Source organism: Sinocyclocheilus grahami, unplaced genomic scaffold, assembly GCF_001515645.1.
Source record: "Sinocyclocheilus grahami isolate Dianchi unplaced genomic scaffold, SAMN03320097.WGS_v1.1 scaffold1204.1, whole genome shotgun sequence".
Lineage (NCBI taxonomy): Eukaryota > Metazoa > Chordata > Actinopteri > Cypriniformes > Cyprinidae > Sinocyclocheilus > Sinocyclocheilus grahami.
This window is the reverse complement of record NW_015506383.1, coordinates 60,697-82,730: the sequence shown is the minus strand read 5'-3', so window position 1 is coordinate 82,730 and position 22,034 is coordinate 60,697. Positions and strand designations below refer to the sequence as shown.

At 36.4% G+C, this 22,034-nt stretch overlaps 2 protein-coding genes across 2 annotated transcripts in view; one reads left to right on the top strand and one right to left on the bottom strand.

Moving 5' to 3' along the window:
- The window catches only part of LOC107567982 (progesterone-induced-blocking factor 1-like), a 31,863-nt gene extending 12,249 nt beyond the window's left edge, over positions 1–19,614 (bottom strand). Inside the window, exons 1-11 of the mRNA XM_016253812.1 lie at positions 19,224–19,614; positions 18,959–19,108; positions 18,046–18,179; positions 17,605–17,713; positions 16,789–16,970; positions 14,332–14,457; positions 13,296–13,394; positions 6,269–6,434; positions 3,962–4,112; positions 2,420–2,510; positions 2,173–2,275 (exon numbers count right to left, since the gene is read on the bottom strand). Of these exons, the coding sequence (XP_016109298.1) occupies positions 2,173–2,275; positions 2,420–2,510; positions 3,962–4,112; positions 6,269–6,434; positions 13,296–13,394; positions 14,332–14,457; positions 16,789–16,970; positions 17,605–17,713; positions 18,046–18,179; positions 18,959–19,108; positions 19,224–19,472 (1,560 nt within the window). The 5' untranslated portion in view covers positions 19,473–19,614. The remainder of the gene's footprint in view (positions 1–2,172; positions 2,276–2,419; positions 2,511–3,961; positions 4,113–6,268; positions 6,435–13,295; positions 13,395–14,331; positions 14,458–16,788; positions 16,971–17,604; positions 17,714–18,045; positions 18,180–18,958; positions 19,109–19,223) is intronic.
- Positions 19,615–19,633: 19 nt separating this feature from the next.
- LOC107567981 (GPALPP motifs-containing protein 1) lies at positions 19,634–22,032 on the top strand (the record flags this gene model as incomplete). Its single annotated transcript, XM_016253811.1, has 4 exons — positions 19,634–19,909; positions 20,245–20,409; positions 20,600–20,701; positions 21,014–22,032. Coding segments are annotated over 4 exons (762 nt in total), but the record flags the coding sequence as incomplete, so codon positions are not given.
- Between the last annotated feature and the right edge of the window lie 2 nt (positions 22,033–22,034).

The window sequence follows — 22,034 nt, the reverse complement described above, 5'->3', positions numbered from 1 at the left end:
TACTTACAGGACGATCAAATCCTTGTTTAATATTGACCAAACATTTAAATCAAATATCTACTTAATATTTACATTTTGGTCACCTTTTTGTGATAGAAATGCTACAGCCTCTATAATTTCTTCAACAAAAACACATGGACATCACAACCCTTATTAAAAATTAACCATGGATGTATCGTAGTAAAACTGCTTCATTTTCTTTTGCATGATTTCTGAATGCTTGAGACTATAAAATCAATCCAACAACTGTATTAATAAAATCATAGCAATAGGTAACTGTCTAGAGCCACAATTGTAATTTGTAAATAATACAATTTAATTAAAATGTATTTATTTATATACTTTTATATTTTATTAAAGTTCTACTTTGACCCGTATATTAGTGTTTTTTTTTTTACTTCCATAATATTTGAGGGAGGAGGCACAATAAGACAATTCTGCTTCGGGCACCCATTGGAAGTGTACTATGCATTTTGTAAAAGGGGTGGAAATTAATAATAACCCCTAATAACTAATAACCCCTTGATTATTCAGATGTGGAGCAGACTACAGCTGATGTTTGTTCAGGAGTTTCTTTCAGCCACAACACTGTTATGGTGCTTTTTTTCCCTCTTTCAGAATAGGAATTTCCAAATATGGGTTGATCAAATAATTAGTTGTTTTGAACATTGCAATAAGGATGGGGGTTTGATGCCATTGGGGCTGAGTAAACAGAATTATAATGAATGCAAAAAGTGAAATGAATGCATTTTTTCCCCCAAATGCATCTAACAAGACCATATGAAGGTCAAAACCAAAAAAACTAGTTTATATTACACTTTATGTCATTCAATGGCTCTCAATTTATTCCTACATGAACCCCCCTCCACCCCCCTTGAACCCCACCCAATGCATTTCACATTTCTTATCAAGCACAAGCTATGTGTGTGCGTATTGTTAACTACTGTACCCACTGTCATACAAACTGATTGATCACAACCACTACACTCTCAGAAATAAAGGTACAACAGCTGTCACTGGGTCGGTACCTTTTCAAAAGGTACACTTTTGTAACTATTAGGTTCTAATATGTACACTTTAAGTACCAATATGTACCTTTAAGGTACCAAAATGGACCCTTTAGGTTCAAATAAGTACCTTTTGAAAAGGTACCACCCCAGTGACAGCTGCTGTACCTTTATTTCTGAGAGTGATACTTTAATTTTGAGACATTTACTGAAAGTAATGACTCACAGATCAGTAAGTGAGTCAGATGTGGATTCAGTAACTGCTCTAAATGACTCAGTTGATTTGGTCACGAGACTGATTCAAACCAGTAACTTGTCTTTTTTGTTTTTAATGATTAATGAGTCATTTGATCATGTATCAGACTACACTGTACTACTCAAAAAAAAGGCATGCTTTCTTTCCATTATTTTGCAGTACATAGACTTCTTTTTTAACCACACCACATTCAATTCAGAATGCAAACACAGCATTCACAGCTTTTACATGGCTGCTTCTGACATGGCTCTATAGAGTCTGCAGCAGCCGTGTAAACAGAGCAAAAAACACTGAAGGGCTTTGTGAAGTAGGGGTGTTTCAAATTAATGAGACAATGTAGACTAATTAAATTAATTAATTTTAACGTCCTGCACCAGTCTAATTTCACACCATTTAAACTGCCCAAATTTACCACCAGCATTTCATCCCTCTGCTTTAAAAATGGCAAGCTAGGGAAACCTTTACATTTTATTTAGCTCTGCCTTCAAGTACATTGATTTTGGCAAGAGATATGCAACATCCAAAATTCAAGGAACTGTCTTTCCAAGAACCAGAGACCTGTCTCAGTGTTACGTCATAAAACTTACAGTAATTGTATTACTAACTGCCAAAAAACAGGGCCGTGCACAGACATTTTGAGGGGCAGTGTGTAAATAAAAATCTCTTTAAAAGAATAAACTGAATAAAAAAAATTCTCAACGAGTTAAAACCAGCACAATCTAATAAAACATGCTCAATGGATAAAGGGATTCAGCAGAGAGAACATGTTGTGTAAGTAAGAAAGAAAGAAAGAAAGAAAGGAAGGAAGGAAGGAAGCTTTTTGCTGCCAACTTTTTTTATTCCCACCCACCCAGGTACAATATGTGTGTCAACAATAAACATTCGTGTCAAAAGAGTAAAAAACAGCACCTCTTCAGAGATCTGACTGCCGTGCGCCGTTTGTCTTTCCAGGTCTCTCCTAAGCAGTGTGTTCTGTTTCTCCAGCTGCAGAACCCTGCGAGCCAAGTGAACACTACACACACACACACACACACACACACACACACACACACACATTCAGAAACCTATGGTTAGAGTCACGCAGACATGAAAACATTCAGTAAACACAAAGATGAGCTTCTGGTTTTCAAAGACGAATGACCTCCTCAGACTTCACCTTTGCTTCAGTCTTCTCTTGGCAGTTGATGGAATGTTTGCACCATAACCATATGAAAACAGCACCCTCTCTGCCTCATCTTCATTTTCCACTACAAAAAAAGGAGAAACAGTATGTTTAAGAGCAAGCATGTCTAGACCACCCAGCTAGTATCGTGGCCAGAAGGGAGAGCACTAATAGGACTATAAACAGTTTTCTATCTTCTTACAATACATACTGTGTAGGAAAGTTTATGTATGAGTGAAAAATGTTGAAGTGGTGTTTAAACAGATTAAAAAGAGAATGAGGCCTAGAGACTCGGGAGCAAGTTTTTACAACCAACTGGACAAAAGCAATAACAAATAAGAATGTCCAAAATAAAGAATAGGACAAATCGTGTGCCAAGTTACTAGAAATTCATGTTGGTTTCATATAATTTTTTTTAACTTTTACACCTTTTTCAAGAAATTTTACTTCTGTACACATTTTAATCTGTATTTTCCAAATAAATAATTAACATTAATAAAAAAATGTGTGTGTGTATATATATATATATATATATATATATATTAGTGCTGTCAATCGATTAATCGCGATGCATAATATGTGTGTTCTGTGTATATATATATATATACATATTATTCACTACTTACAAAATATATACATAATAATATAATTTTTTTTATTATTAATATGATTATGAATAATAATATCACGATAATTAATATATAATAACATATGATATGTAGTATATAAGGAGGAGCAATAGTTCATCAGATTTTTTTGTGTGAGAAATAGAAATTCAAGATCATGTAATTCACTGAAAATCTTCCCCTCCAGTGAGCTATTAACTGTCATGAAAGCATCAAGTAACCAGATTAGTAATTTTCATGAACAAATAATAAAGAACAATAATAACCATTAATGATTTTTGGACCCTAATATACTTTTTAACTTTATGGTCCAAATATCAAAATTAAACTTAATTCAGAAATTAAAAACAGGTTAATGTGTATTCAAGTCATTGTATGTACAAACGGCCTTTTAATGTACTTTTCAAAGGATTGCATCCAGTATCAACCTGCATTCCATGCACTAGGCATTCTTTTTTATGTCTGATCTATGCAGATTCGATGACGTTAAAAACCTGTTATTAACTTGATGAGGTTAAAAACCTGTTGTTAACCTGAGGGATTTTAAAACCTGGCTAGGCCAGCCTTTTGCATCACCTCAGTTCAGTGTCAGCATATTCACTGGCGTTTAGAAGAAGGTTGTTTAAGGACAAGCCCTGGGGCCGTTTTGTCAAACAGTCTTCAGGTCTGATTGAGTATGGCATTCTTAATCTATGAGTACGAGTAGTCATAAAACAGACTCCTAATCCCAAATTTTACCACAGCTTTGACATCCTTAAATCTACAGAATCATATATGCAGAAATAAGACCCTCGGGTAAGAATTTCAGGAAGACTTGGCCTAACAGACTCCTAAATTGCAGTGTGCAACCTTGCTTATGTGCTGATCTTTGGTCTTCAGTTGCAATGACTGAATCAGTCTCTGGTCTTACTCTCTGCAGCCTGCATGGTAACATCATCCAGCTCCTTTTCCAACCGCTCGTATGTCTCCAGGCGTGCTTGCTTTTCAGAATTCTGGGCTTGCAATTCAGTGATGCATTTCTCTGATGATGTCTGTAGCCCATAAAACCCTTTTGTTAGAACCTGCAGAAGCAGATCAAGAGAGGGACAAAGATAACAACAGAAATTGAGTAACAAGGGTGGTGTCATAACATCATGTTCAAATAAGTTTTATGATTATGACAAATATGTACAGTCCTTATTCTATGAGGCTAGCAATGGGTTCAACCTTTGTCTGGTGTCTAAATGATTTGAGATTCAGTGTGACGCTCATAAGAATTATATACCTGTTATTGGAAGAATTAAATCATAAGGTAATGATTAATGAACTGATCGCCCAAAAATAACAATTCTATCATCACTTATCCTCATGCCATTCCAAAGAGTGGAGCAGAGGAGGAACATTTTTTGAAGAACGTACTGGCCTTTCAACTGGGATACAAAAAGCAAAATTACCCAAAAAAAATTCCTCATGCAAATCATATGTATGTATGCACCAGTATTAACATTTTGTACAACATGAAAAGCTGATAATAATGCAATGTATCAAAAATGTCATGTAAGATTTTCATAATATTAAAATTTTACACAATTTTGTCTGAAACACTAAAAAGTAAAACACTAAAACAATTAAAAATAAAACTCTTAAAACTGAAAATGAAACACCAAAAAGTTAAATTGTTTTAAGTGAATTTAGGTATCTAAAAATTCATATCTGTTATATCCATTATAAATGTACATTTATGAAAGATTCATGGTGCGATTTAAATGCTTAACATTATAAACAGGGTTATGAAATGATTGATGTTTTAATAGAATAAGTTGTTAAATCAAAAGATTACCTTTATGCGATTTATTTTATCATACAATTTTAACAAATTGTTGAATTACATATCTAATATCTATTATCCATTGATACCAATACTTTTCTTAATGCAATAACCAATATAAAACGTATATATATTGCATATCCCAATTGCACAGCTTCAGAAGACTTGGAAAAACCTGTATGGCCCATACGACTTGAAAAAGTACTTTTATGTTGTTTTCTATCATTTTGGAACTAGTCTCATTTACTTCATTATATGGTAAAAAGAAAAAGCCAGTAACTTCAATATTTCTGCTTTTGTATTCCTTGGAAAAATCAAAGTCATGCCGGTTGGAAATGGCATGAAGTTGTTGTAAATTATGACAAAATGGCTAAGTAATCCTTTAGGGAATTAACAGCTTGAACTACTAAGCAATTAACAGGATTCAACCAAGCGGCAACCTCCAGCTCTCTTTAGTAAAGCCAACAAGGAAGTGACTTAAACTGTAATTCGTCAACTGGCCGCTAGAGGCTGGCTGCAAAAGGGAGTCAATCCCATAGACACCCATGTTAAAATGCCCAACTTTACAGCAGAAAAAAACATGTTTACCACCTGGTTAAAAAAATTATTTTGGTCTATATAGCTAATTATGCCCTTCATGACAACTGTGAGGAGGGTGAATTTTTTTATAACTCATTTGTTTAAATTATATTAAGCCTTAAATGTCTGCATAATTAAGGGCCACCACTTGAGTGACAGGTGGATTGCCGCTGCTGACACGGCTGTGAAGCTAGGTGGGCGTGGCTTCAGCAACCAGCTCCTGCCTTTTTGTCCATTTTCGATTATCCGGGAGTTGCGCTCGGTGACACGCTGCCAAGATGGCGACGGCCCACTCCGCCCACTTTGAGCTTCAAAAACGCTCTTCAGAAATCTATGGGTGACGTCACGGACACTATGTCCATGTTTTTATACAGTCTATGGATTCAACATGCAATAAGGCTAAAGGAAATCACTTTGTTCAGGTTTATCTTTGCCATACAGATTCTATTTTATAGTGCCTTGCCTCCAGTTTTTTCTGATGTTTCTCACACTCAATTTGACAAAGGCTGAGGTTCCTGGCAGTCTCCTCCTGGACCATCTGGGAACGCTCCAACTCAAACTTTTTCAGCTTCACCTGGTTAAGCAGTTCTGCCACCCTGCTGTCTGAACTCAGCTGCAACTGCCTGAACCTGGACAAAAACAGATATAATGCATCTGCATTCACTCATTCTGCACACTGTCCATCATGAAAACAGTGAAAACCTTTTACTTTTAAGACTAACCTTGCATGGGAAAAGTTTGCAGAATCGTTGTTCTTTCAATGATTCTGCAAACTTCGCCCATGCAAAGTTAGTCTAAAAAGTAAAAATTTTCTATTTTATAGTGCCTTGCCTCCAGTTTTTTCTGATGTTTCTCACACTCAATTTGACAAAGGCTGAGGTTCCTGGCAGTCTCCTCCTGGACCATCTGGGAACGCTCCAACTCAAACTTTTTCAGCTTCACCTGGTTAAGCAGTTCTGCCACCCTGCTGTCTGAACTCAGCTGCAACTGCCTGAACCTGGACAAAAACAGATATAAGTGCATCTGCATTCACTCATTCTGCACACTGTCCATCATGAAAACAGTGAAAACCTTTTACTTTTAAGACTAACCTTGCATGGGAAAAGTTTGCAGAATCGTTGTTCTTTCAATGATTCTGCAAACTTCGCCCATGCAAAGTTAGTCTAAAAAGTAAAAATGTATTTAATTTAAAAAGTTTACACAACCAGCTGTGATGGCAAAGCTGTATTTTCAGCATCATTACGCCAGTCTTCAGGGTCACACGATCCTTCAGAAATCCTTCTAATATACTGATTTGCTGCTCAAGGAACATTTATTATTATCACAGTTGAAGTTATTCAGTTATACACTCACAGTTGTGCTGCTTAATAGATTTTTCCTTGATGAATAAAAAAAAGTCTCAAAAGAACATCATTTATAAAATGATGTTAAAATGGTATTATTATTATTATTATTATTATTATCAATGTCAAAAAGAGTTTTGCTGCTTTATATTTTTGTGGAACCTTTTTTTCCAGGATTCTGAAATAAATGGACAGTTCAAAAGAACAGCATTTATTTGAAATAGACTTCACTGCCATTTAAATTGTGATTTAAACAAAATGGGGAGTGAGGGGGGCTCATGAAATATGTATAATCTCCGCTGTGGCTCACTTTAGGCTAAGCTAAGCGAATGCTAAATTAGGGTGATGCCAAGCTCAGACCGCCTCTAATGTGCCAAGTATATTTCCTAGGGCAGAAAGTCACCGCTTTATTTTGAAACCCCAAATCTCAACGTGCCCAAACAGATTGAGTATCTGTTTGTGTCCTCCTACATTTATAGCCAGGTCTCTAAAGGATTAAAACATTTCGGAGAGCTCCAGGGGTTTTGGTTGAAACCGTAACCACACCTACGGAGGGGCCAAACTGGCAGGTCAAGATTTTTTTGTTTGTTTGTGCATTGTCACTAACATCGAGCCAAATGTAGGCAGTTTTGTGAAGAATACAAAGGATATGTCATCACAGTGGTGACCAACACCTATAGTAATAATTGTGACAAATTGTGCGTAATTGGACAACTCCCATCATACATTAAGGAGTAAGACTGGATATTGATAAGCTATTTATTGGCTTAAAGTATATTAAACTTGTTTATTTACATAAATTCAGGGAAAAAAGGGAGGGTGAGGAAGCTGTTGGAACAGTATGTTGTAAGGAGTGGTTGTCTGATACATATACAGTGGTGCTTGAAACTTTGTGAACTCTTTAGAACTTTCAATATTTCTACTTAAATATGACCTAAAAGATCATTAGACATTCACAAGTCCTGAAAGTAGACAGAGAATCCAATCAAACAAATGAGCCAAAATAATATACTTTGTCATGCATTTATTGAGAAAAATGATCCAGTGTTACACATATGTGAGCGGCAAAAGTATGTGAATCTTTGCTTTCAATATCTGTTGTGACCCCCTTTTGCAGCAATAACTGCAGCTAAAATTTCTTGTAAATTCTGAACAGTCCTGTACAACAGCTTGTAGGAATTTTAGCCCATTCCTCCATACTGAACCACTTCAACTCTGTGATATTGGTGGGTTTCCTCCTATGAACTGCTTGCTACAAGTCCTTCCACAACATTTCAATTGGATTAAGTTCTAGACTTTGACTCCTTTGACTTTTGCCATTCCAAAACATTAACTTTGTTCTTCTTTAATCATTCTTTGGTAGAACGACTTGTGTGCTTGGGGTCGTTGTATTGCTGCATGACCCACTTTCTCTTGAGATTCAGTTCTTGGACAGATGTCCTGACATTTTCCTTTAGAACTTGCTGGTATAATTCAGAAATCATTGTTCCATCAATGATGGCAAGCCGTCCTGGCCCAGATGCAGTAAAACCATGATACCACCAGCACCATGCTTCACAGATGAGATAAGGTTCTTATGCTGGAACGCAGTGTTTTCCTTTCTCCGAACATAACGCATCGCATTTAAACCCAAAATTTCGATTTTGGTCTCATCCGTCCATTAAACCTTTCTCCAATAGCCCTCTGGCTTGTCCATATGATCTTAAGACCGTCAGCAATGTTTTTTTTAAAGAGCAGTGACTTTCTATTTGCAACTCTGCCATACACACCATTGTTGTTCAGTGTTCTACTGATAATGGACTCATGAACATTAGCCAATGTGAGAAAGGCCTTTAATTGCTTAGAAGTTACCCCGGGGCCCGTTGCAACCTTGTGGACTATCACTTCTGGAAGGCAACAATGGTCGTGAATTTCTACATTTGTACACAATCTCTCTGATTGTAAATTTGTGGATTCCAAATCCTTTAGAGATGGTTTTGTAACCTTTTCCAGCCTGATAAGCAGCAATAACTTTTTCTGAGGTCCTCTGAGAACTCCTTTGTTCATGCAATGACACAATTCCACAAACATGATCAAACTTTGATAGATCCCCATTCTTTAATAAAACGGGGCACACACTGACACCTGATAATCATTCCCTTGATTGATAACACCTCTGAACAGATGGACTCTAATTTCCCTTCAAATTAGCTGCTAATCCTAGAGATTTTGCCACTCACAGATATGTACAGGTGCATCTCAATCAATTAGAATGTCGTGGAAAAGTTCATTTATTTCAGTAATTCAACTCAAATTGTGAAACTTGTGTATTAAATAAATTCAATGCACACAGACTGAAGTAGTTTAAGTCTTTGGTTCTTTTAATTGTGATGATTTTGGCTCACATTTAACAAAAACCCACCAATTCACTATCTCAACAAATTAGAATATGGTGACATGTCAATCAGCTAATCAACTCAAAACACCTGCAAAGGTTTTCTGAGCCTTCAAAATGGTCTCTCAGTTTGGTTCACTAGGCTACACAATCATGGGGAAGACTGCTGTTCTGACATTTGTCCAGAAGACAATCATTGACACCCTTCACAAGGAGGGTAAGCCACAAAGATTCATTGCCAAAGAAGCTGGCTGTTCACAGAGTGCTGTATCCAAGCATGTTAATAGAAAGTTGAGTGGAAGGAAAAAGAAAAAGACGCACAACCAACCGAGAGAATCGCAGCCTTATCAGGATTGTCAAGCAAATTCGATTGAAGAACTTCTTATGAAGTATTCTAATTTGTTGAGATAGTGAATTGGTGTGTTTTTGTTAAATGTGAGCCAAAATCATCACAATTAAAAGAACCAAAGACTTACACTACTTCAGCCTGTGTGCACTGAATTTATTTAATACACGAGTTTCACAATTTGAGTTGAATTACTGAAATAAATGAACTTTTCCACGACATTCTAATTTATTGAGATGCACCTGTAATAGTGGATCATTTTCCAGAAAAAATAAATGACAAAGTATAATTTTTTGTCTCCATTGTTTGACTAGGTTTTCTTTGTCTACTTTCAGGATTTGCGTGAAAATCTGATGATCTTTTGGGTTATATTTATGGAGAAATACAGACATTTTGGATTCACAAACTGTCAAGCACCACTATTTATGTTTGTGCCATTTACTTTGCTACATCGGCATTTGTCATCTTGGAATCAGACCTGCAAGAACATTTGACAACTGCAAAAATTTTATAATGCAATGCAACATTCATTTCTATTCTCCCTTCCCCCACTTAAATTTGTAAGCCCAAAATAGAGTCGCTGGACAACATGTTCACGGACCGTAGACTCGACCTCTCAAGAGCGGGGTAAAGGAGCATCTGTCGTTTTTGCCCTCGATCGAGCTTCTCTGCGAATGTGAACAATCCGTTCCCCGGGGCTGAAAAACGTGGGGTATGCCCAACAACTGTGTGTAGAGTATCTGCTGGAATGCTAGGCATGTGGCTGGAGCTCAGTGACACCGTAAGCCTCTCACATGGGCAAATAAGGGCTGACCACTCAGGAGAAAGAGGAGGGGCAACAACCTGCACTTCTAGACACCCATATCCCCTACCACATTAAAAAAAAAAAGACATCTTAAAGTGTAGAGATAACAAAACAGAAAATACAGCTAACAGCAAAAGAGGAAAGAGAGGTAGCAGCAAAAAAGAAAGAGAGAGTGGTAGTAAAGTAAGAAAAACGTATTTAAATAACCACAAGAGTTTGACAAACTGTGCCCATTTTCAAATATTTTGTAAATTTTTATTTGAGTAGTGCAAGTTTCATTTAAACAAGTTTATGTGCAGCATATTTTCTAACATTAAATTGCAATAGAAATGTTGTTTGTTCATCTGTAACTTATTTGTAATCATCTATGCAATCTTTCATGGCTATTTTCATGTTAAAATCTATAATATAATAAAATATATTTAACTACTTACCAAAAATTGAGATTTGAGAAATAAATATTAAATTCTACAATGACAGAATGAGGATGTCATTCGTCTATGCTGGTTTTTACAAATGATTTATTCTTTTTTTTTAATTATTTCTAAGTTCAGCTTAGATTTATACTACAGTTCAAACGTTTGGGGTCAGTAAGATTTTTGTTTGTTTGGAAGAAAAAAAGAAAGTGACAAAGACTTGCGCATGGTTACCAAAAAAAATTGTGTCAATTAAGTGCTGTTCTTTTGAACTTTATATTTAAAGAATCCTGAACAAAAAAAGAATATTATGTATCATGGTTTCCACAATAATATTAAGCATTGTAACTGTTTTCAACACTGAGAATAATAAGAAATATTTCTTAAGCAGAAAATCAGCATATAACAGGGTTCCTCAAAATATAGCAGGTTCTGGACACTAGCTAAGTTTCAAGTATGTAATTTTTCAAGCCTGTGCTTCCACTGTCTATGTTTTGGCTGCAGACATGCACCAGTAGAGTGTACCAAAGTGGAAATACCAGTCTTTTTTTCTTTTCTAGCCAGTTTAGCATGTTTTCTTGCTAGAGGTCAAACTAGAGCTCAAATGCTAAATTAGCCTGTCAGTGAGTCTTCACTGAGCTGTGACAACTCAATGATTATTTTCTTTAATTCTGTTTATGTTGTAACTAGCCACTTGTTTTAGCTTATCTATTTGTTCACATTCGTCTACCACAGCCCAGTATCCAGAACCAGTGTCCTGATCTTGACAGTGTAGACACAAGGATTCAACTGCATTTCATCACAATGGAATGACTAACAAAGGCATGTTCGGCACCTCTGTCAGGATTTAAAACCGTGGGAACATATACTGTACGACAAATTCCTCCTTAAGAACCCAGGCTCCAAAAATAATTATAGCTATCATAACCAGGAGGACAACAATCAACATATTTCAAAATCTTGGCTTTGTTTTCTTAGTTAAATAAGAACTAATGTTCAAGAACACTTTCTTTTTTTCTCGAGGCGGTAACAGAGGTTAAAATATGTCTCCCTGCAACTTTTAATGTTGTTAATTATTGTACATAGACATCTCACTAAAAACATGACTACACCCACTTTTACTTACAGTGACAATATATGGGCATGTCTATCATCAGTTCACTCAGAGATTATTTGATTTGGCCTTGGAGGAATCCAGTCAAGCCTGAAATGTTTGACTCCAAGAAAAAACAAGCAAAACATAAAAAAGCCCTAAAGAAAGGTCCTTTTCACAGATTTACAAATGCACGCAAAGGCTATAAAAAGCATTAACGCCACAGCTCATCTCTACTGTGTGCTTATAAATGCAAAAGTTAAGTCATTTGATTACAGTTAAACAATATTATTATAATAAAAAAATAACAATAACAATGATCCAATTACACTACTGTTCAAAAGTTTGGGGTCTGATTTTTAGTTTGCTTTTGAAAGAATCTCTTTTGGTCACCAAGGCTGTGAAACACACAGCGTCTCCCTGACAAGGCTGCATCAACACTACTGCTGGTCCTGAAACCACGTATTCTTTCTTTGCGTGCACATTTGGGCGGCATTATGCTAATATTTCCACATAGTTATGTAGATATGTGGGGGCGTGTTAGAAAGAGCCATTTTAGGTAGGCATGGTTGACTCTCAACTTTTATAAAGAATATCTCTTTGGATTTGAGACTTTAGTCTTTGCAACTTTACAGATCTTCTTTATGCACCAAGAGCTTGTAACACTCCAAAGATAAAGGAAAAATTTAAATCGCATCATATGACCCCTTTAAAGTAAAAACTGAAATAGTGCAAAATATTATTACAGTTTATTACAAAAAGTATTTTTTGTCTATTCAAATATATATTAAAATGTAATTTATTCCTGTGATGCAAAGCTGAATTTTCAGCAGTCAGTACTCCAGTCTTCAGTGTCACATGATCCTTCAGAAACCAGTCTAATATGCCAATTTGCTGCTCAAGAAACATTCATTATTATCAAGTCGAAAACAGTTGTGCTGCTTAATATTTTTGTAGAAAGTGGCTAATTATTTTAGGATTCTTCATTAATTTGAACATTTAAAAGAAAAGCATTTGTAAGACATAAATCTTTGGCAACATTACAAATGTCTTTACGGTCACTTCTGATCAATTCTTGCTGAATAAATGTATTAAATTCTTTAAAAAAAAAAAAACATCTTACTGACCCTTTTAAACTTTATATGGTAGCATACTTTGATATCATATTGGAATGCATAACAGTTGAAGTAGATGTCGATGCCTGGTCCTAATTTTGAAAGACATTTACAAAGTTACCATTCTGATTTCAAAACGCCAAGAAGGTACAGCATCTTCGCATTATCCACAGATTTCACTGGTGTATTAAAGTTTTATGATTCACACACATTCAGCTGTCATGCTCCTTTCCACTGAATGATGATTTGGCAAGAATTCCTGCACATGTATTTGCTCAATAGTGTTTTTTATTGAGTAAATATCAATCAGAATATAAAGACAGCTAGAGATTGTCACACATATGTGAGAGGTGTGTATGAACTTACTGGTCTAAGTGTTGATCATATTTGGCTTGGGCATCTCTTTCTGCATTCAGTGCTCTGTCTTTCTCAATGACAGCATTGTCTCGGGTTTCACGAAGGTTTCTGAAAGAGTAATTAACACATTTCCTGAAACAATACTGTATATTATGTAGCACAGGTGTGCTTTAAAGCCTTGACACAATATGAAGAATGATCATTCATTAACTGTTCATTTCACCATTCATTTGTTACCTGTAACAAGCAAACCCCATCCTTCCACTGATATATCACAAATAAGTCATTTTGATGCAGAGAGATGGCATAAATCCAGTTACAAAGGAATTATAGTCCCACAAAAGTGGAGAAACAATGTGTAAAATTTGGAGGCCGACATGAAACAAGACATTTTCAAAACAACTTACAAGTATAATGTTGCTCTGATACGGTGTACAGAAAATGGCATTGTGGTAGTGCAAGAGTAAATATAAAGCAAGCATGCAGAGTTGTTAGATTTTAATCAGATATTCTTTAGTTGTAGCTACTATACTTTCTTTCATTTTTAATGCTAAGATTATTTTGTCTTTGGTCACTAGGGGTGCAGCGATCGACCCCTCTGCTGACTCAAAATTATGAAATATCATAGAAAATATGATTACGTTTTGCAAAAACTAAGTATCCAGTATCTAGTTGCATTTTACTTAATTTTCCTAACAATGTTAAAAGACCAACATAAGAAACAGAGTTCCCCCATTTTTTTATATATCAATTTGTATATTATTACAGGATCATTATTAAAAAAGAAAAAAATGACAATGACTTAAACATTATGGAGTTATTTCTAGCCAATGAAATATTTTAGAGAAGAATAATTAGAAATATTTAAATTTCTTATTGAAATTTCTATGATGTTCTAAGATTTTCCAATGAGACTTCCAGGACTGGAAAACACAATTCTAAAACTTCCTTGCATACCCAGGTTTTCCATGGTAAACAGTTATGTTATTTATATTTTTCAAGGATTTGTCCCTGTCCAGTCAGAGACATGTAGGCATGCTCTCACCTGTTCTCTCTTTCATACATCTCTTTAGATGCCCTCTGCAGGCTCTCGATTTCATGACTGGTCTTCGTTCGAATGTGCTCCAGTTCATCACGCAGTTTGTTTTCATACTCTGTCTTATAGTGATCTCTGGTGGAGGGATGCAAACAGCACAACTGTAAAACTGTAATGACTTCACAAAAAGATTTGACAGTATTAATGGGTCTCTGCTCCAAATCCAAGTATATTGCCACAATACTCACCAGATTTGGCCCATTTATTTTAAGGGTGCTCCGATTGATCGGCTACCGATCACTATCGGCCGATAATCACATTGGGATGATTGATCGGCGGTATCTAAGGCTACGTTCACACTGCAGGCAAATGTGGCCCAAATCTGATTTTATTTTTTGCTCACATGTGACTCAGATCTGTTTGTGTCATAGCAGTGTGATCAGCACAAACCACATGGAATCTGATCTTTTCAATTCTGATTTGTGCCACTTCCATATGTAGTACTAAATCCGATCCATGTCAGATGTTTTGCAATGCGACTGCAGTGTGAACGGGTCATGTCGGATTTCATGCGGCTTTCACGTCACTCTAGATCAACATTCGTCATAACTCCGCGCTGACGGGAGACACTTCAAACATTTTACATACCCAAAGTTATCAAGACAGTAGCGAAAGGTAATAAGTGGAAGTGTGATGTGTCAGAACTCATGTGTATTACAGTGACAACTCTACAAGCAAAAAATGAGGACTCGTATCATAAAAGTTTCAATACTCTGCTTTCTTTTGTCACATCCTTGTCTTTATTTTTTCATATTGCCAGTGTATAATTTAGCTGGTTCCTGCAGCAGATCACACTATAAATAAACGCATAATCGCTTACTTTATATCCTCCGTGTTTACTTCCGTATGACGGCGAGCTGTTTAAGTGTTGCCAAATCAACATTTTCCCAGCAGAATTGGGCTACCTTTTCCTCTGTTGCCGCGGGATGTTTTTCAACTCCGTGGGTTGACGCGACAACACTAACGTGATGTTTACCTTCCTGAACATGATTGGGCTAGTTTTGGACTAGTTTTGAGAAAGAATTGGGTGAATTTTGTTGTGAAGATCTGGAAACCCTGTTCATATCATTCTTTTGCGCATGCGGGTCAGTTCAGATCCATGATCTGTTCACACTGGAAATCTGATATTGGCCACATTTAAAACAACAATGTGAACAGCTATACAAAAAAAAAAAATATCTGAGAAAAAAAATCGGAATTGAGCACTAAGGCTCGCAGTGTGAACGTAGCCTGGGATGTTTACACCTGGTCACTTCATGCGTTTTGTCTGATTGGATAGCTATCTGATCGTGAAAAGACCAGGTGTAAATGGCCTCCAAAACGCATTTGAGACGGATATAAATCCGACCGCTCAAACCACTTCAGGAGGTGGTCTGGGCCGCATTCCAGACGAAACTGCACCAGTGTAAATGCATCTGGTTGTTGAAACCACATACAGGTGCATCTCAATAAATTAGAATGTCGTGGAAAAGTTCATTTAGAAACCTTTGCAGGTGTTTTGAGTTGATTAGCTGATTGGCATGTCACCATATTCTAACTTGAGATAGTGAATTGGTGGGTTTTCGTTAAATGTGAGCCAAAATCATCACAAATAAAAGAACCAAAGTCTTAAACTACTTCAGTCTGTGTGCATTGAATTTATTTAATACACAAGTTTCACAATTTGAGTTGAATTACTGAAATAAATGAACTTTTCCACGACATTCTAATTTATTGAGATGCACCTATAGCTTCAAATCACCACACATCACTTCTGTCTATAAGCCAGCTGCACGCTGCACAGTTGACACAGGAATTTTCACTTGCACAGTCGAGGCAGTGTCACTAAAGTTTATAAATTGCATTACTTTTTAATTCTTGCCAGTGTTTAACCATTCAGCGCTCTCCTGGAGACCATACGCTCATGCACACTTGCACTCGCAGCGCACACACATAACGCCAGGTCCGACGCAGAAGTATAAATCAGCCTTTTCTCCGTTTGCAGTGCATACGTGGTGAGTATTTTTTTCCACACTCATGTTAACGGATTAAAGCGTTCACACTGCACACAGTTGTGATAACGTAAGAAAAGTAGTTTAAATGTTTTGCCACTTGCTTGAGCAACTTAACACATAAATCTAGAATTAAATGCAAAAGTAAAAAGCATTGAATGATGTGTTGTGTGATGATATTTATTGTGTTTAAAAAAAAAAGGCTTTAAAAAGATCGGTATCGGTGACCGGTATCGGCAGATACTGCTTTCTGTGATCGGCCTCAAAAATCCTGATCGGAGCAGCCCTAATTTATTTATATCATGCAACCTTCTTAATACAGACCAATGCCGTATTGCTCATTAAATTGAACATTAAACTTAACAGCTGGAAAAAGTAAAAAGAAAGCACCATCCTTATTATTTATCACACATACCTAGAAGCAACATATTTCTCATAGGCATCTTCCCTGGCTTTCTTTGTGTCTTCAAGCTGGGTCTGCATTCTGTCCAGACGGTCTTCTTGATGAGCGCAGCGCACATTAAGCTCCATGTTCTGCCTGTTTAAATAGTCTTTGTCCTTCTGCATCAATGTTACAGACTGCTGCAGAGTGGCTACCTTAAATTAAGTAACAGGAGAAAATTTGTGACCGATAGATTTATGTTGACATTTAGCTACCGGTTGCCTTCATGACTAGTGTGCCAGTTATAACATGTACTGCCATCCTTGTCAATGGATAATGGACTTTTTTTCAAATATATAGAGGAACTGTACCTTGCTACATATGTCTAAAAAGAAAATAAACTGAAACATTGTTTATTATCAACTGTCAATCTCAGATGTATGCCTAGAGCTGATCCGTGCTGGTCGCTGAGGAAATACATCATCTTCACGCTGTGGATTGCTGGATCGGCTTTCAACGTGGACGAAGCGGAGTCCAGCCCGGGGTCGTCACATGTGGTTGCCGCAAGCCCACCAGCCGCTCCTTCGTCAAATCCGCCGGCCATTCCTCACCCTAGCCTGCACTTTTTTAGAACAATGAGCTTTGTAAAAATCGACGCGTTTCAGAAAGGCGGGGCATAGAGGAGAAACAATAATGTACAGTATGTGGAAAATAATGTGTTTTTTAAACTTTAAACCGCATAAACACATTTCATTACACCAAATACACAAAATAATGTTCTTTTTAGCAACATCATATGACCCCTTTAAACATGGCGTAATGGATATGCTGATCTGTCAGTCATCTTACCTCCTTATTTAAGTCATTCCTCTCTTTGGTCAGGGCAGTGTGTGTGAGGTTCAGCATTTCCAACTTCTTCCTCAACTCTCTAACCTCTGTTTCATACCCATCTCTCTCTCTGTGGACACAGTAAGAGAGGTTATATTCATAATTATGCACACACAACCACAGCATTAGAACGTTTGTAATGTTTTTGAAAGAAGTCTCTTTTGCTCAACAGGGCTGCATTTATTTGATCTTTTTTTGTTTTTGTAATAATGTAGAAGTCTTTTGAATGGAGTGTACATGTGGACAGGGGATACTAAAATTAGGGCTGCCAATGCATTGAAATTATATTTTAATAAAATGATTTGAGCTCTATATAGCTAGCTTTGAGACTGTGTCCTGTGTGCATGGCATGGTTGCCTGGTCTTGTGGACTCACAAAAACAATGCAGGACATTTCACTCACCGTTTGATTTTGTCATAGTTCTCTCGTTTGTAGTCTCCTTCCTGAATAAGCTGCTTGGTGTCAGCAAGTTCCAGCATGACTCTCTGACAGCGGATCTCCAGCTCTGAGCGCGCTCTCCTCTCTTCCTCATAGCTCTGGTTGGGATATGGGAAAGTGGCAATAAATGTAAATAACAGAAATGCCAATAAGAAAGATTAATTCACCGTTGTCTGGAATACCTGATTCTGCATTTATACCAGTGCAAATTAGAACAGCCAATCAAAATAGTTGACATCTTCCAACTCAAAACTGCTTAAGCTGTTAAAGCGGACTAAATGATACATATATCACCAGAGAGAAGTCTGTCGCTTTCATTAGAAAACCACTTTGATTAAATGTCCATTTTGATTAAATCTTACAAGGTTAAACATTAGACAAGATTAAACATATGCACAGAAGAATCGTTCAAATAAAAATATAACATACATTTAGGAAAAAAATGAATAAATCACACACACACACACACACTGCAAAGTGTGCAAACTTTTTATTTTATATTTTCTCTAAAGCTTCAATAAACGGTTCCATTTAAATATATATATATATATTTTTTTTTTTTTTGATAAGTAATAAAAATAAAGATTTTAGATAAATTAAGTTTCTATTATTTCGGGCTTTGCAGGATTAAAGGAGAAGATTTTTACAGTTAGCATTGACCGTGCACCTGCTGTACAAAATTTCCATGACAAGGGGTTATTAAGTAATTATTAACTATAATTATTATTATTTTGAATATGTATAGTAGAATTAAAACAGAGTAACCATTTTTTTTAATTTGTGATTAACAGTAAGTAGGCCAACTAGACCAATTCCACTAAAATAAAAGAGGCCCATTTATTCAGCCAACATCAATTTGACCCTTGATATATTGTACAGCCCTACTTCCAATGGCTCTTTTTCTCAGTAAAACTGTGTAAATGAACCTGTTTTCATCCAGCTGTAGTTTGAGCTGGCTGTCCAGACGCAGAGCGAGCACCTGTTTCTGATGGAGAGCATCGTTCAGCCTTTCCTCTAGCTCCTCTATCTACAAATTAATGTGCAAAACATAAAAAATGAATGTGAAAAACTAAAAGTTAAAATATTTTTCAGACTTATTTCAAGGCAATGTAGACATTAGTTCTGCATTCACCAACCATTACCTTGGTAAGATGGTCCACTTTGAGGTTGTCTATGAGCAGATTTTTCTGTGACAGCTCTATCTTCAGTTTTTGAAGGTTATGAAGCAGCTCTTTTCTTTCCAGGAGCTGTTTTGTGACCTTCCCTGCTCCATCTTTCTCATCTGAAGACGATATGTCCTCTGTGGGGACTGTTGTCTCCAAACTGATGTCCTCAGACTCGATGGAGCTGGAGATGTTTGCCGTGGCGTCCTTTGGCTTCTTAGGGGGCATATTCTCGACACAGCTCCAGTCCAACCGTCCTACCGACTTGTCATGTAAGGAAATAAGACCGTTCCTCCAATTTCTACAACTGGAAAAGGTGGGTTACTAGCAGTCCGCCGTCAGGAGAAGCTCAGAAGCTCAAGGAGAAGAATTATCGATTTTTTTTTTCTTTCTCCTCTCCCTGCAGACCACATGTAGTAGGACCTGCTCTACCTCCAGGCTTTAAAAGACAAGATGCAGATGAAGATGAGGATGAAGAGGAGGTAAAAGAAGATGCTAGAGGATTTTTAGGACCAGGTTGTACACCAGCAGCGTCAAGTGGTGAAGAAGAAGAAGATGACTATGTCGTTGGACCCATGCCATCAAAAGGACCGTCCCAGGACTCTGTGGCATTGGACTTTGAAAGAAGAGCTCAAAGAATGAAAGACAAACTTACAGGAGTGGATGTAAGTGCTTTTTATGTATTTTTTTAATCTATTAATTCAGCTAGTATTTTAGATAGATATATTATTATTTACTATATTATTGTTTTTTTATTATTTCTTCTCACTTTTTACTTTTGTATTTTTCTATCTTTGCACATGCTTCTCATTTTAAGCCTTATATACTTTCGGTTTTTATTTCTGTTTACATACTTCATACCCCAGGACAAGTAATTATGCTGTACTTGTACAATGACAGTAAAGAACTTGACTGATTCACTTTGTTCAACATTAAAATAGATTTGGATTTAACCCCATCAGTGGGCAGACTAAACAATCTGGGATTCTTCTGCTTTTAGACTGGCCCCAAAGTGCTCTCCAGAGAGAGCTGGATGACAGAGTTGCCTCCTGAGTTGCAGCACGTGGGCCTGGAAGCACGAACCTTTAAGAAAAGATCAGGCCCTGAGAACAAAGACCGCTCAGTTTGGACTGACACTCCCGCTGACTGTGAGCGAAAAGCTAGGGTGAGTTAGCAATAAACGTAATTGAGTTCAGATGTGAAATGTGGGGATTGTTGTGGAGAGTCATCATAGATTTTCCAGTGACATCATATGTGATTCTGCAGGTAATACAAGCTTTTTTTTACGCTGGGTTTTTGGAAAAGAGGGATTTCAGGGATTGTTTGGAAATTCCCTTCTTGTTTGTCTTTCCTAGGAACGACGAGAGGCTAAGGAAAAAGGTGAATCTGCCAAGGATGATGGACCTCATCTGCCTCAGAAAGAGCTTGAGATGGCTGAAAAAGTTTCAAAATATAATGTAAGTTTGGTTAAATCCAGCTGTTTTTCTACGCATATTCTACAATATGGCACTAATATATATATATTTTGTGCCCCTCTGTGTATATATATATATATATATATATATATATATATATATATATATATATATATATATATATATTACCGGTAAAAAGTTTGGAATACTTTCAGTTAGTGTTTTATTTGATCAAAAAAAAGAGTAAAACAATTTATTTTGGAGTAGCTCACTCTGATGGACCACACCTTTAGTTTACTAGATGAAGCTGTGAAAAATATGAATTTCAGTCTCAGAATGCCAATCTCTTTTTAGGAGTCCAAGCGTGGTGAATCTCTCATCAGTATACACACTAAAAAGATGAAAAGAAAAGCTGAGGAGGATGCTAACAAGCCTGTGGAAAGAAGACCCTTCGACAGAGACACAGACCTCCAAGTCAATCGGTTTGATGAGGCTCAGAAAAAAGCTTTGCTCAAGAAGTCACAAGACCTGAACACCCGCTTTTCACACAGCAAAGACCGCATGTTCCTATGAGGGACATTCAACAAATGTATCTCTTGTTGTCAAGAATTTATTTAATGGATGTTGTACTGCATTGGAATATTTGAAGCATCATCATCATCATTATCATCAAAACATCATGACAAGCTTTTGTTGACAGTTATATGTAAAATTAGGAGGACCGACTGTTTTTTTTTTTGTTTGTTTTTTACCAGTGTCTAATTGTAAGATAATACATTAAAAGTTTTGTGACTTCTATAAGTTTTTAGGCTGCCTTTTTATTAATAGGTAATGAATACTTAAGTATCATCGTTTATATCCAGTGAATTCCTCTGAACCAGAGTGTGCTTTCCTCATAGACTATTCCAAGTTCAGATCACATGTGCTTCACCCTAACAATAAAAGACAGAAATAATTTATATTTTGCTTAATGAAAGTTAAGACCATTTTAGACCCATTAAAACTTTTTGTTGTGTCATAACACTTAATCCCAAATTATTATTACCTTAATGAAAAAAAACAGCACTATGATGCTAACAATTGAAATTCTAAAGTATTTACATCACTAGTTTTTTATTGTACTTTGATTTTTGCAGTTGTCAGATTTACAGTTTAAATCCATTCCATCTTTCCTGTACAGTACACTATTACTATATTAATGCGAATCAACAGTCATGGTGATAATGTTACAATGCAAATAATCATGATGGTCCTAATATAATTTTTGGTTGCCCCATGTAAAACTATATTTTATTATTTTATTGCGATATAATTTTAACCATGTAAGTTCGTGGCTATAAGGCTCAACTGAATTGTTACTTGGAGGTTTTTATGC